This window comes from Homarus americanus, unplaced genomic scaffold (assembly GCF_018991925.1).
Source record: "Homarus americanus isolate GMGI-L3 unplaced genomic scaffold, GMGI_Hamer_2.0 scaffold57980, whole genome shotgun sequence".
NCBI classification, from domain to species: domain Eukaryota; kingdom Metazoa; phylum Arthropoda; class Malacostraca; order Decapoda; family Nephropidae; genus Homarus; species Homarus americanus.
Genome location: NW_024716703.1, coordinates 4187435 through 4199169, shown reverse-complemented (window position 1 = coordinate 4199169; position 11735 = coordinate 4187435). Strand labels below are relative to the sequence as shown.

At 38.2% G+C, this 11735-nt stretch overlaps 1 protein-coding gene across 2 annotated transcripts in view; it reads right to left on the bottom strand.

Annotated features, from left to right (window-relative positions):
• The window catches only part of LOC121858258 (autophagy-related protein 16-1-like), a 22735-nt gene extending 13826 nt beyond the window's left edge, over positions 1-8909 (bottom strand). For both annotated transcript variants that reach the window (XR_006087400.1, XM_042354562.1), the window contains exons 1-6: positions 8694-8909; positions 6164-6318; positions 4571-4710; positions 3584-3746; positions 916-1004; positions 592-730 (exon numbers count right to left, since the gene is read on the bottom strand). Coding sequence is in view for 1 of the 2 variants with exons in the window: in XM_042354562.1 (XP_042210496.1) it covers positions 592-730; positions 916-1004; positions 3584-3746; positions 4571-4710; positions 6164-6318; positions 8694-8802 (795 nt within the window). In the remaining variant the exon portion in view is untranslated. The remainder of the gene's footprint in view (positions 1-591; positions 731-915; positions 1005-3583; positions 3747-4570; positions 4711-6163; positions 6319-8693) is intronic.
• Positions 8910-11735: the final 2826 nt, after the last annotated feature.

Sequence of the window (11735 nt, the reverse complement as noted above, 5' to 3'; positions counted from 1 at the left end):
ATCATTCATTAACTAGAATAGGCTGGTTAGCTTCAAACATAGGTTGGATGGATATATGAGTGATAAGGGTTGGGTGTAAACAGGACTGCCCAGTATGGGCCAATAGGCTCGCTGCAGTTTCCTCCATTCTTATGTTCTTGTGTTATCAAGCAGAGTAAACACTCTTGCAATACAATACCTGTACAACCTAATATACTGTATCAGCCAAAATCTCAAGAATTCTCCCTAATTTAGATTTCCATCTTATCAAATGGTTATCCTTAAGGAGTCTGCTATGAAGGTAAGGGACAATCTAGTTTTTTAATTTGTTTCATTTTCAGATCCCACTTACAAGCCAGGGGTTTGGAGATTCGACCCATAGTTTTCTGGTTATCTGGAGTTGCTTGATTAATACATAAAGATATAAAATATTACCTGACATTTTCAATGCATAGTGTATCCTATCCTTACAGAAAAGACTTAAAATTAAGCATGCTGGATGGCATAAAGTGGCATGGGTCTTGCAGGTCATTTGCAAGAAAAAGACTACAATTCTGAATTTTCTAGATTGTACAATTGCCATACACAGAATTTTCCCCTTGCTAAACTTACAAATTTAAGGTAGGCCTTGGCTGGTAGAATAGCAGTGAGACAGATGGGAGGGCTGCAGGCAAATTTATCATCAGTATTCACTTGTTTGGGTTCTCGTGCTGCTTCTTTCAGTTGCTCCTCAAGCACCAATTGTCGTTTCCTAAAGGGTGTAATAACTTAAGTAATTTTCCCACAACATAGTAGGTCTGGCACTAAAGGTAGATGATACTTATACAATTACTAAGTGAAGGGTTCTTTCCACATATACTTTAATTATTAATCACTCTTGTAGGCAGTTAACATGTTATTGTACACATCTTATGAGAAACATGAACTTATACTCACTTAAGTGCTGTGTCATTCTCCATGTTAAGTTTTTCTGCATCTTTTGCCTTCTGTGCCATCCACCGGTCAATCAGCTCTCGATTTTCCCCCTGATGAAATCAACATGAAAATAATGACAAAATAAAATCAAAATATGTAAAGCAATGAATAAAAAAAAAAAAAATGTACTGTGCACTAGAAAGTAAGGTAGTCTTATATGACAGAGCTGAGTCTAAATATTCAACATGCATTTCCTTTTAACAACGTAATTTTTGGAACGGTGAATATAAACTTATACAGGTGTTGACCGTTATACAATGGCTCCATATACGATCGATCAGTTTTACAATGTTAAGAAATTAACACCATTTACCGCTATGTGATGCCTAAGATCAGTTTTACGATGGCTGCTTCCTGAATGCTTTTCCTGTATTGTCACTGCCATGAAAAAGTGATGTGCAATAACTCGCAATATTCTGAGATATGATGAACCAATCTGGGAATGGAATAACACGTGAAACCCACGTGGGATGCTTGGGGGGGTCTGCCCGTCCCCAGTGACTGCCAGGCTGAGCAGTTTAACTGTCACGTAGCCCAGAGGACGTGTGTGGAAGAAGTTATCCTTCCTATATAAAATAATATATACAGTATTACCCCGCCTAACGTGGTTTCACTTAACGCGTTTTATCATATACGCGGTGCCTCGCCAGAGCTGAACTTTCACTTAACACGGATTTTTTCCACATATACGCGGTGAGTGTCCGGCTCGAGACGCTATTTTTAGATTTGCCCCACCCGCCACCCTGCCTGACTGCCTGTTTTAGCTCATAAAATTCATACAAATTACCCGGTCAGAATATAATTTACATTGCTGGAATTCTTATAATTTGGTGATCATTTTGAATATAAACATCATATATTTTGCATTAGACATACAAATTTTAGATAAAATTTTTTCTCTGAGTAACTATGTTATCTTTTGTGCAAAATATATGACATTTATATTCAAAATATTCCTGGTCTTACAAGGAATCCAGCAATGTCAATTATATTATCCTAACTTTAGTTTGAGGTATTATTTATTACAAAAAAGTTAAGTATTCTGGTTTTCCCACACATCTCCTTGGGACGGTTGGTGGGGGGTGGGGGGGAGGGAGGGACCGACCGACCATCTGTTACCCTGTGAAGAATATTATTTTTTTTTATTAACTGAAGATATTTGTTTTAGCTCATAAAATTCATACAAATTACCCGGTCAGAATATAATTTACATTGCTGGAATTCTTATAATTTGATGATCATTTTGAATATAAACATCATATATTTTGCATTAGACATACAAATTTTAGATAAAATGTTTTCTGAGTAAATATGTTATCTTTTGGGCAAAATATATGACATTTATATTCAAAATATTCCTGGTCTTACAAGGAATCCAGCAATGTCAATTATATTATCCTAACTTTAATCTGAGGTATTATTTAATACAAAATGTTAAAATTTATTTTTTTCACCCCACATCTCTTGAAGGGAGGATTGGTGGGGGGTGGGGGGGAGGGTTGGGACTGACCGCGCGGTTGGAAGAGGGGGGAGGCAAGGTGGGGTACTTTGATTGACAGATAGTGTCGTGAAGATTATTTTTTTTTTTATTAACTGAAGATATTTGTTTTAGCTCATAAAATTCATACAAATTACCCGGTCAGAATATAATTTACATTGCTGGAATTCTTATAATTTGGTGATCATTTTGAATATAAACATCATATATTTTGCATTAGACATACAAATTTTAGATAAAATTTTTCTCTGGGTAACTATGTTATCTTTTGTGCAAAATATATGACATTTATATTCAAAATATTCCTGGTCTTACAAGGAATCCAGCAATGTCAATTGTATTATCCTAACTTTAGTTTGAGGTATTATTTATTAAAATTTAGTGGTTTTCCCCAAAAATTTCTCAGAGAGGGAAGAGCCGGCAGTGTAGTGTGAGAGGGGGAGGGAGTTGAGTCCATTATTTGAATGGACATTAACTTGGCGACTGTATTTCTCTATTTCTCTTAAGTATTAATTGTGTGCTTGTACCATCATAAAATTAAGATGTTATTTTTACTACAACATAGTTATGTGTCTTCAAAAAGTGGAGTTTGGGGGTCGGGCCGGTTTCTATTGGAATTAATCCCATATGTTCTGTTGTTCACTTAACGCGGATTTCACTTAACACGGGACCCTCTGGGTTCTATTGACCGCGTTAAGTGGGGTACAACTGTACTGTACTACCAGTAAATGTTAGGAATAAATAACCTATATATATATTTTTTAAATACTGTACTGCATTGCCATTTGGTAACCTTGTAGTTATAATGGCAAGCGAAGCACTGATTGGGTAACAAAAGCTATAACAAGACCTTCAGCCCCTCAGGGCACCACAGTATTATGTCCCCTCACTTGAGGCCAGTGATTCAATAAAATGGTAAAAGTAATTTATTTATCCAGAAAGGATTAACAGATTCACCCATGATGATATGGAGCCAAGTCCACAAACTTAAGGACCTCCTAATTAGTTACCCTGTTACAAAAGTTGACTAGTTCAAATACTGTACAACAATCAAAGGAGCACACAAAGATAATACAACAAGCAGAACATATATTTTTCTATATGCTAATACAAACTTACAAACCAACACACCTGTGCTTTCCTGTATTTATCTTCAAGAGCTGTAAAGGCTAAGTTGAGGGTTTGGTATTCATCTCGTAGTACTTGGTTAACAGCCTGGACATCTGCAAGCACTGCCTCTTTTGCTGCCAAATCTTCTCGTAAAATTAGAAGGTCTGACTCATATTCCGCCAATCTATGGGAAAAGTTATGGACTCAAGTGTGAAATCCCATTTTATGATTACTTTGATAAAGGGAGTAACTTGAAAGATTTACCACCAATGAAACCTCCTAGCATAGCCTGCTTATGCCATACATAAATTTGTGGACAATGTTCATGCTCCAAGCAACTTCTCGCACAGTCAAATCAGAATTTGGCACCTTTGATCCAGTGTTTGCCTCAATTGTCAGAATGCATCAGGTCTGGTGTTAAAGAATAAGGGTGAATAGGATGTAGTTCAATTAGAAGAAAAAAAGTAGCTGAAAGAAGTAAGAAATGCATGGGCCCATCCTGAGTTTTAATTTTATTACCTGGTGGGACACTGGTTTTTGAGATAAACACCAGATCTGAGATTTGAAACCCTGATTTAACTGAGTATGGACCTGTTTAAACTTTGCAGCATAAACAATATTCACAAGGACAATCCATCCTGACACTAAACAAATCAAACTCTCTAGCAACAGCAGGTCCTTCCAGTGGGATTTAGTGATGATAGATCTCTTAGGTCACCCTATGAGAATTCATGGGTCATAAAAAAAGATAACCCTATCATTTTCCTCAAATCTTAAGGTAAAGGATACAGCTCTCTTCCTGGTGGTATAGTGAAGAATATTCAATATATTTTTCATATCATAGTAATGTAACATGAATTGGCAAGTGAGGGGTGCCAAGGCTTGTTAATGACTTTACTTATCCTTCTAAGTATAAAGTACTGATGAGATCCTCCTTTATGAAACTTCCTCGGAGCATTACTTTCATCTCAAATGACAAACAGCACATTTCATACTAATTCAACTTACTTGTTGTCTTTTGATGCCATAAGTTTATCACGTTCCTGAAGGCACTGGTTCAATTCTACCAGTTGCTGAGCATTCTCACCTTTCCGTCTGTGCAAGTTTGTCAGCTCTTCTTGTAGTTTATATACTTTTTGCTCCAAAGCCTGGTACAAAAAAAATAACAACACAATATACTGGATTGCTTGAATACTTAAAGAAATTGGCATGTTATAAATGTACATTTAGACAAAATCTGTTAAAAAGGATGTACAGTAGTGCTATGATCATCAGCCAATGAAAATATGAAGCCTTGAGCAATTAAATTCCACGTTATGAGTGATGGGAAAAAAAGATTGACTTGTGAGATTAATACTGATGAAACATCCTTTGGCAAAGGATGCCTTTTGTTAGAGGGCCTTGTTCCTAAGCCTTCACTTATCAATTTCTTTTCTTTGAAGTACAGTAAGCCCTTGTTATTCTTGAGGGATAGGTTCCAAGGAATGGCGCGAATAGGCAAAACTGCGAATATCAACTTATACTACCTTAGTGCACTGCTGTATATCTATATCAAACAACTGACCAGCTGCGGGACCACTCATCCCCTCCTTTAACTTATCTAATAATAAAACTTTCTTTGTTAGGGTCATCACTGACTTCTGCTTTTACATTTCACTCCACTAGAGTCACTAGCACTGACACTAGGCAGTCTTTTAGTGGCCATTTTACACAGAAACACCAAAGTTTTGAGAGTAGAACACGAAATGCTGCGAGGGGTGACTCGTTGTGCTGCGGAAAAAAGCTTGCTATGCTAGCCACCATCTGCTCTCCGCAAATCGTCGAAATCGTGAATCGCAAACCCGCGAATGGGACGGGTCTACTGTAATTTCTGACAATCTCACCTCATGTCATTCTTGCCCTATCCCTAGCTCTCCTACTCTCCACATTCAAGTTTATGCATCTCTCTCTACATGTCCAAACCAACTCAGCCTACATTTGTACAAAACCTTGCCAAGAGTACTCTCAATATCCAGTCACTGACTGAGCTCTGAAGAAGGTACTTAGATTTGTACAGCACTTTACCAGACCCTCCTGAGCTTATAATTAGTCCAGTTTAGGAACACAATAATGTACCTAATTTTCTCTATCTGTTTTTAAATTGTTTTAAGAAAAGTACTTTACCTTATAATATCTGTACAATATTTCTTATTCATAAATTCTATGCATTATTTTTAATACTGTACAGTAATATACCAAATAATAAAAAGTCTGATTATTAATTCATAAAATATAAAGTTAGTTAACCTTCAAAGGTCTACTGCAGTGTATGGGTGCTACAGTACTGTACAACAAATTGATGAACAAAACAACATCTTCAGCATCTACACAATTCTTAACAGGGTGTTAGGCGAGTCTTTCTCATACAGCATCTCAGCTGTTTTAAGAATTTCTTCTGATGTTTTAAAATTTAATCTGGATAACCTAAGGTTATCATATATTTAAAAATTAATATCTTTCCCAATTTTAGAATACAAAAAATAGCCATGAAACAAGTAAATCCTTGAGAAATGCTTGATACAATGTACATACTATGGTAGCACCTAGTCACCCTTAACTCACCTGAACAACAACTGATGAGGATCCTCCACCTTCACCACCACCACCACCTCCCTGACTCTGGAGTTGTGTATTCTCTTGACGGAGCCTCTCATTCTGAAGAGTTAGATGCAGATTTTCCGTTCTTAGAGATTCGCTTTGTTCAAAAAGACGATTATCTGAAAAAATCACATCATAACCAAGCAATATGAGTATTAAGAGCAACTGTCATTTTACAATATCAAGAACAGTATTTAGTTTGTGTACCTGCAGTTTAAAATATCCATATCATATAACTAACCAAGGAGCAAAGGGAGGAAATTAACATGCTGAAGGAGAGACTGATGTCATGTATATAGCCTGACCAGTGACCACATGATACCATCTCCAGGTCACCAGATCTCTTTCCCCATAGTACCATACATGGAATTCAAAGATTTGTGTCAGGGATGTGTTCCAAGAAACCATAACACAAATAGGACCGATGTAAACAGGGCAAGTTTTTCCCTTTGACTTAAAGAATTACTTTAACAAATCTTTGATTAATGTTTATTTCTTTGAAATGAAAGAAAAAAAATTATCAGTTCTTAGAATTCAATTGACACAATGGCAAAAGAGAGCCTGAAGTGGTTCATTTACCAGAATCGAATGCAACCTGTTACAATTCACCAAACACCTCGGTGAGACAACAGGGCACCAAATATAGCTAAATATTTTCCTTTTTTCATACAATACCCAAATTTTTTCAGATTACCACTATACATGATAGTAAATATAAGTACTGTACTGTACCTGGAACTGTACTGTAAATGGTAATAGTCTAGATAACCAACTCATGAGAAGGAGTAACTTTACACAAATATCATATAGCAGAAAACTTGTTTCTTACCTCTTGAATATCAATAAAAGGTTGGAGGAATTAGACTTTCCTCCTTTTGTTTTCTCTAGTTTTTGTTTAAATGTGGTTTGTTGATGTGCAGATGCCTAATATTACCGTAAGCAACTGAACACTAACCAGGGAACTTTACATGCAAACTGTTAACAAAATAACAACCTAACCTAACCTAAAATAATAAACTCCCACCTTGGATAGATATTTTAGGTTAAGTTAGGTTAAGTAAGTTAGGTAAGGTTTGGTTGACTGGATGGATAGTTGATCTTATTCATGATATATCAACGGTTGTTGTGTGCTGGCGAGCATTCATGGGGAAGATAAAATGTTCAGGTATGATATGCCCTCCTGGAAAAAATCGCCAAAATACAATGATTGCTGTAAAACTTTGTCTATGTTCAAAAGTTGCAGCCAGTTTTCATGTACAGTGATCCCTCGGTTAACGAGCGCCTCGGTTAATGAAATTTCGGTTAACGAATTACCTTCCATAAGATTCTTCACTTCGGTTAACGAGCAAACCCTTGGTTAACGATTTCCTTACGAATTTTTCCCAACATGTTTTCGCCTGCATTTGGCTGCCCACCAGCTGTCGTATTAGTCCGGACAGTGACCACCTGAAAATGGGCGGACCCAAAACAGGTTTCAACTAGGCGCAATTCTTTTCAATTCTTTCACGCCATACGCTTTGTTTTAGGTCCTATCCAATATACAGTACTACCGCTTACAGAATTATTTTTATTATTATATCATAGTTTTTTATTGCCTTACATGTCCCCAACTCTTCAATATTAATCAAAATATTCCCCATAAGCGGCCATGATCCGCGTATTTTCAGTGGGAGAAATCGCTGATTGGTTGTTAGCTATTTGGGCCGCTTGGGTGCTGTTCAAGGCTAATGCCAGATCGAGGTGTTAGCTTTTCCCTCTGAACATTCCATGCGTACAACTCTTAAGCAATGTCTGCACAGACAGAATAGCTAAAGCGTTAGCTATTCCGTGCATCTGAAACGCCTTACAATAACCGCCTTATATGTTATTGTCTCACACGCCACACACACACAGCAATGGACCACCCAGTCACGAAACCATGTTAATATTTCCATTTTTTCATCATCATTAATATTTTATGACTATTTTCATCTGAATGTCCCTTTAATGCAGTGTATATGTTTAATAAATGTGATAAATGTGGCAGGAAATAAATAGAACATTCACATAATGGGAATATTCTGACTAGATGGTACATTGTGACTAAAGGTCTTGTACAGTATGTTGTAATTGGTACAGCTTATTTGCCATAGTGCTACTAATACATTTCGTAATTCAATTTTCCAGAATATCAAATTATCCTGCCTTTAACACCATCATCTCCAGCATTGAAATACTGTACTGTACAAAGAAGATCAAAATTTTCAAGATCAAAATAGGTTCCGGAGCCTTTGGTTGACCTTTACCAAAATTATAGCATTAATAAAACAGTTAGGTTTCAGTAACCCTTCGCTAATCGTCTTATTTAATTACTTGAGAAGGAAAATAAATCAATGTACAGACAGTAATTAAAGAAAATATTGCGATAAAAGGTAGTGAAATATTGCACCACTTAATTTTAAGGGAGTGACCAACATATTTACCATATTTGAAAGTTTTTGATTTATATACTTACGTAGTTGAATAAGATCATTGATGTTTTCGTATTCTTTTTTATTTCTTTCTCGTAGTTTACAATAAATGCTTTGTCGCCAGTCACCTTCACTCGCTTTATTCCAAGCCATCACAGCAGTATGTTTTTGGTCGCTTAACTTTCCGTTATCAACCACAACCACAACACCCTCTTCCTGCCATATATATTTTAATTTATCATTTATGAGTCTCTAACGCTATGGAAGTGCTTTTTATTTATTTAATTATTTTATTTACTACTCGATACTAAAAGTTTAGAAGAGTCGGTAATATTTAATAAATATCTTTGTTGAAATATTCAGCAATATAAATATACATTTTTAAATGCCATATAGCGTTAACAAACTTAAAATGAAATCACTTATATATTTGTGCACTTTATTTAAAGTGTTATTATTAATTACGACATTTAAATTAACACCTGGAGTACTGTCACCCCATCTGGTCCCCGAGATATGCTAGGGACTGTCAGTTGGTTGAAAATGTTCAAAGGAGGGCCACCAGACTGGTGCCTGCACTTCGGCACCTCAGCTACCCTGAGAGATTGGTGCGCTTGAACTTGCCTAGCTTATACTACAGACGGGCAAGGGGGGACCTAGTTGAGGTGTATAAGCATCTCAGGGGGCACGACTCAGTTGAGTGTCCTTACTTGGAGCTGGCGGACGCTCGCCCCACAAGGGGTCACAGCTCAAGATTGAAGAAGCCGCAAGTCCAGAAAACCGTGAGGGCAAACTTTTTCGGAGTGAGGGTTGTAAACTCTTGGAACAATCTACCAGAGAGTGTTGTGACGGCACCGAGTGTGAGCTCTTTCAAGACAAGACTTGACCAACACTGGAGCGGGTTCAGGTGCATTCAGGAGCCGGTGCATGCCCAGTATTTGCCAACAGTGCGTGACAGAGACGTGACCGATCACCCAAGCGGCTAGCGAGCCGACCTTTTGGTGAAGAGGATAAATGAAAAGGAAAAATAATCAGAGACGTGACCAATCGCCCAAGTGGCTAACGAGCCGATCAGTGGCGAAGAGGATAAAAGTAAAAAGTTAGCCGCTTGGGTTGTCGGTCAGGTCTCTGTTACGCATTGTTGGCAAGTACTGGGCATGTACTACAAGAGCAGATTCAGGAATATTAAAGGGGGGCAAGAAGTTGTGGGTGGGGAAACATGGCGAGTGTAGGGAACCCATCAGCATTTTGAAGGTCACATTTTACTATATAAAAATGCCTGAGTACAATACTGCATTAAAGAAAAAGTACTGGAATTTTCTGGTGAAACGGGGGCTCCGGACCTCAAGGACCCCCCTCACCCGGATCTGTCCTTGCATTGGCTCCTGAATGTATGTGAACCTGCCCAAGTGTTGGTCAAGTCTGGTCTTGAAAGAGCTCACACTCGGTGCCGTCACAACATTCTTTGACACGTTGTTCCAAGAGTTCACAATTCTCACTCCGAAAAAGTTTGCCCTCACAGTTTTCTGGACTTGGCTTCTTCAACCTTGAGCTGTGAATCTTTGTGGGACGGGCGTCCACCAGCTCCAAGTATGGACTCTTGACTGAGGATAATTTTTCTCTATAGAGTACGACCGGATGTTTCTGGTGATTTATCAAAGGCTAGGGAGTGTGGGGCTCCCACTGTTCCCAGAGCTACTTTCACACTCAGGCTTTTTGCTTCTTATGAGTCTACTTCTCTTTTGCTTTTATCCTCTTCGCCACTGATCGGCTCGTTAGCCACTTGGGCGGGCGTCCACCAGTTCCAAGTATGGGCACTCGACTGAGTACTGCCTTCTGATAGGTTTATACGCCTTGCTCGGCAGGTGCAGGCGCTCAATCTCTCTGGATAACTGAGGTGCCGAAGTGCAGGCACCAGTCTGGTGGTCCCCCCTTGTACATTTTCAATTAACTGACTGACAGTATCATATCTCAGGGACCAGACTAATACTACTCAAGGCGGGAAAGCACTCCTCCTTTATCCCCAACTAGTTATTGACCCAATGTATATCCTTATTTGGCTGCCAATGTATACTAATAAGTAATAGATTACTTCTGTCAAGACTAACCTCAATATAACGCCCTTCTCACATCTGTCCTGGGAATTTAACCCTAGACATTTTTTTTATTCTCTTCGACAATTGGGCGAATGGGCGGTCGGTTATGACTCTTACGCACGGTTGGTAAATACTGGGCATGTCCTGACTCCAGGTTGTATCTGTACCTGCGGTCAATAATGAGAAGTACGGGCGTTCCCACTAAACTACAAGCAAATGTGGACAATGGGAAACACTATTAGATATAATAAAAAGCAAAGCATTCGCACCAGCAACAAGTAACAATTATTCCCTAATTTAGCCATACCTCTAATCGATATCAGATATGATCTATCTCCCCAGTTTTTCTCAAAATGTTGTTTCCTTGGTTAATGCATCAAAAACACAAGGTTTTTCCAACCCCAGTCGTAACAAATATTACCCCTTGCCAATTGCCATGTCAGTATTTGTTACCATTATTCCTTGAAAGTTTTCTTTATTTGAACTTCATAATTTTAATATCACTTGAAGATTAACCCACTAGTTTATTTCATCTGATGATTAAATACCATATCATTAGCTCGAGCAAGCACCATCATTCACTCGAGCTAAACATCTGCAATAATTCAAATTAAACACCATCATTAACTCGAACTTGTTGAGAAGTTTCAATTATAGGTTGAACAGATATGGGTGAGAATTGTTGGGTGTAAACGGAAGCTGCTTGCATGAAGCAATAGGCCGACTGCAGCTTCCTATTTTTGTTGTGTTCTTAAAGCTAAGTGGAGTGGGGGGGGGGGTTACATTAGGTTAGACTAGGTTATGTTAGGTTCAGTGGCGTTTCTAGCCTTCGGAAAGTGGGGGGGCCACTTTTGGGCCAAGGTAAATGTTGGGGGGGCAAAACCAAACCTGTGTACAACTTGCAAGATGCAGTTTTTGGCATTATTACACCAATTTGATTGACAAATGTGAAGTGACGTCTCTCATGACGCCAGCCTAAAATAATCAGCA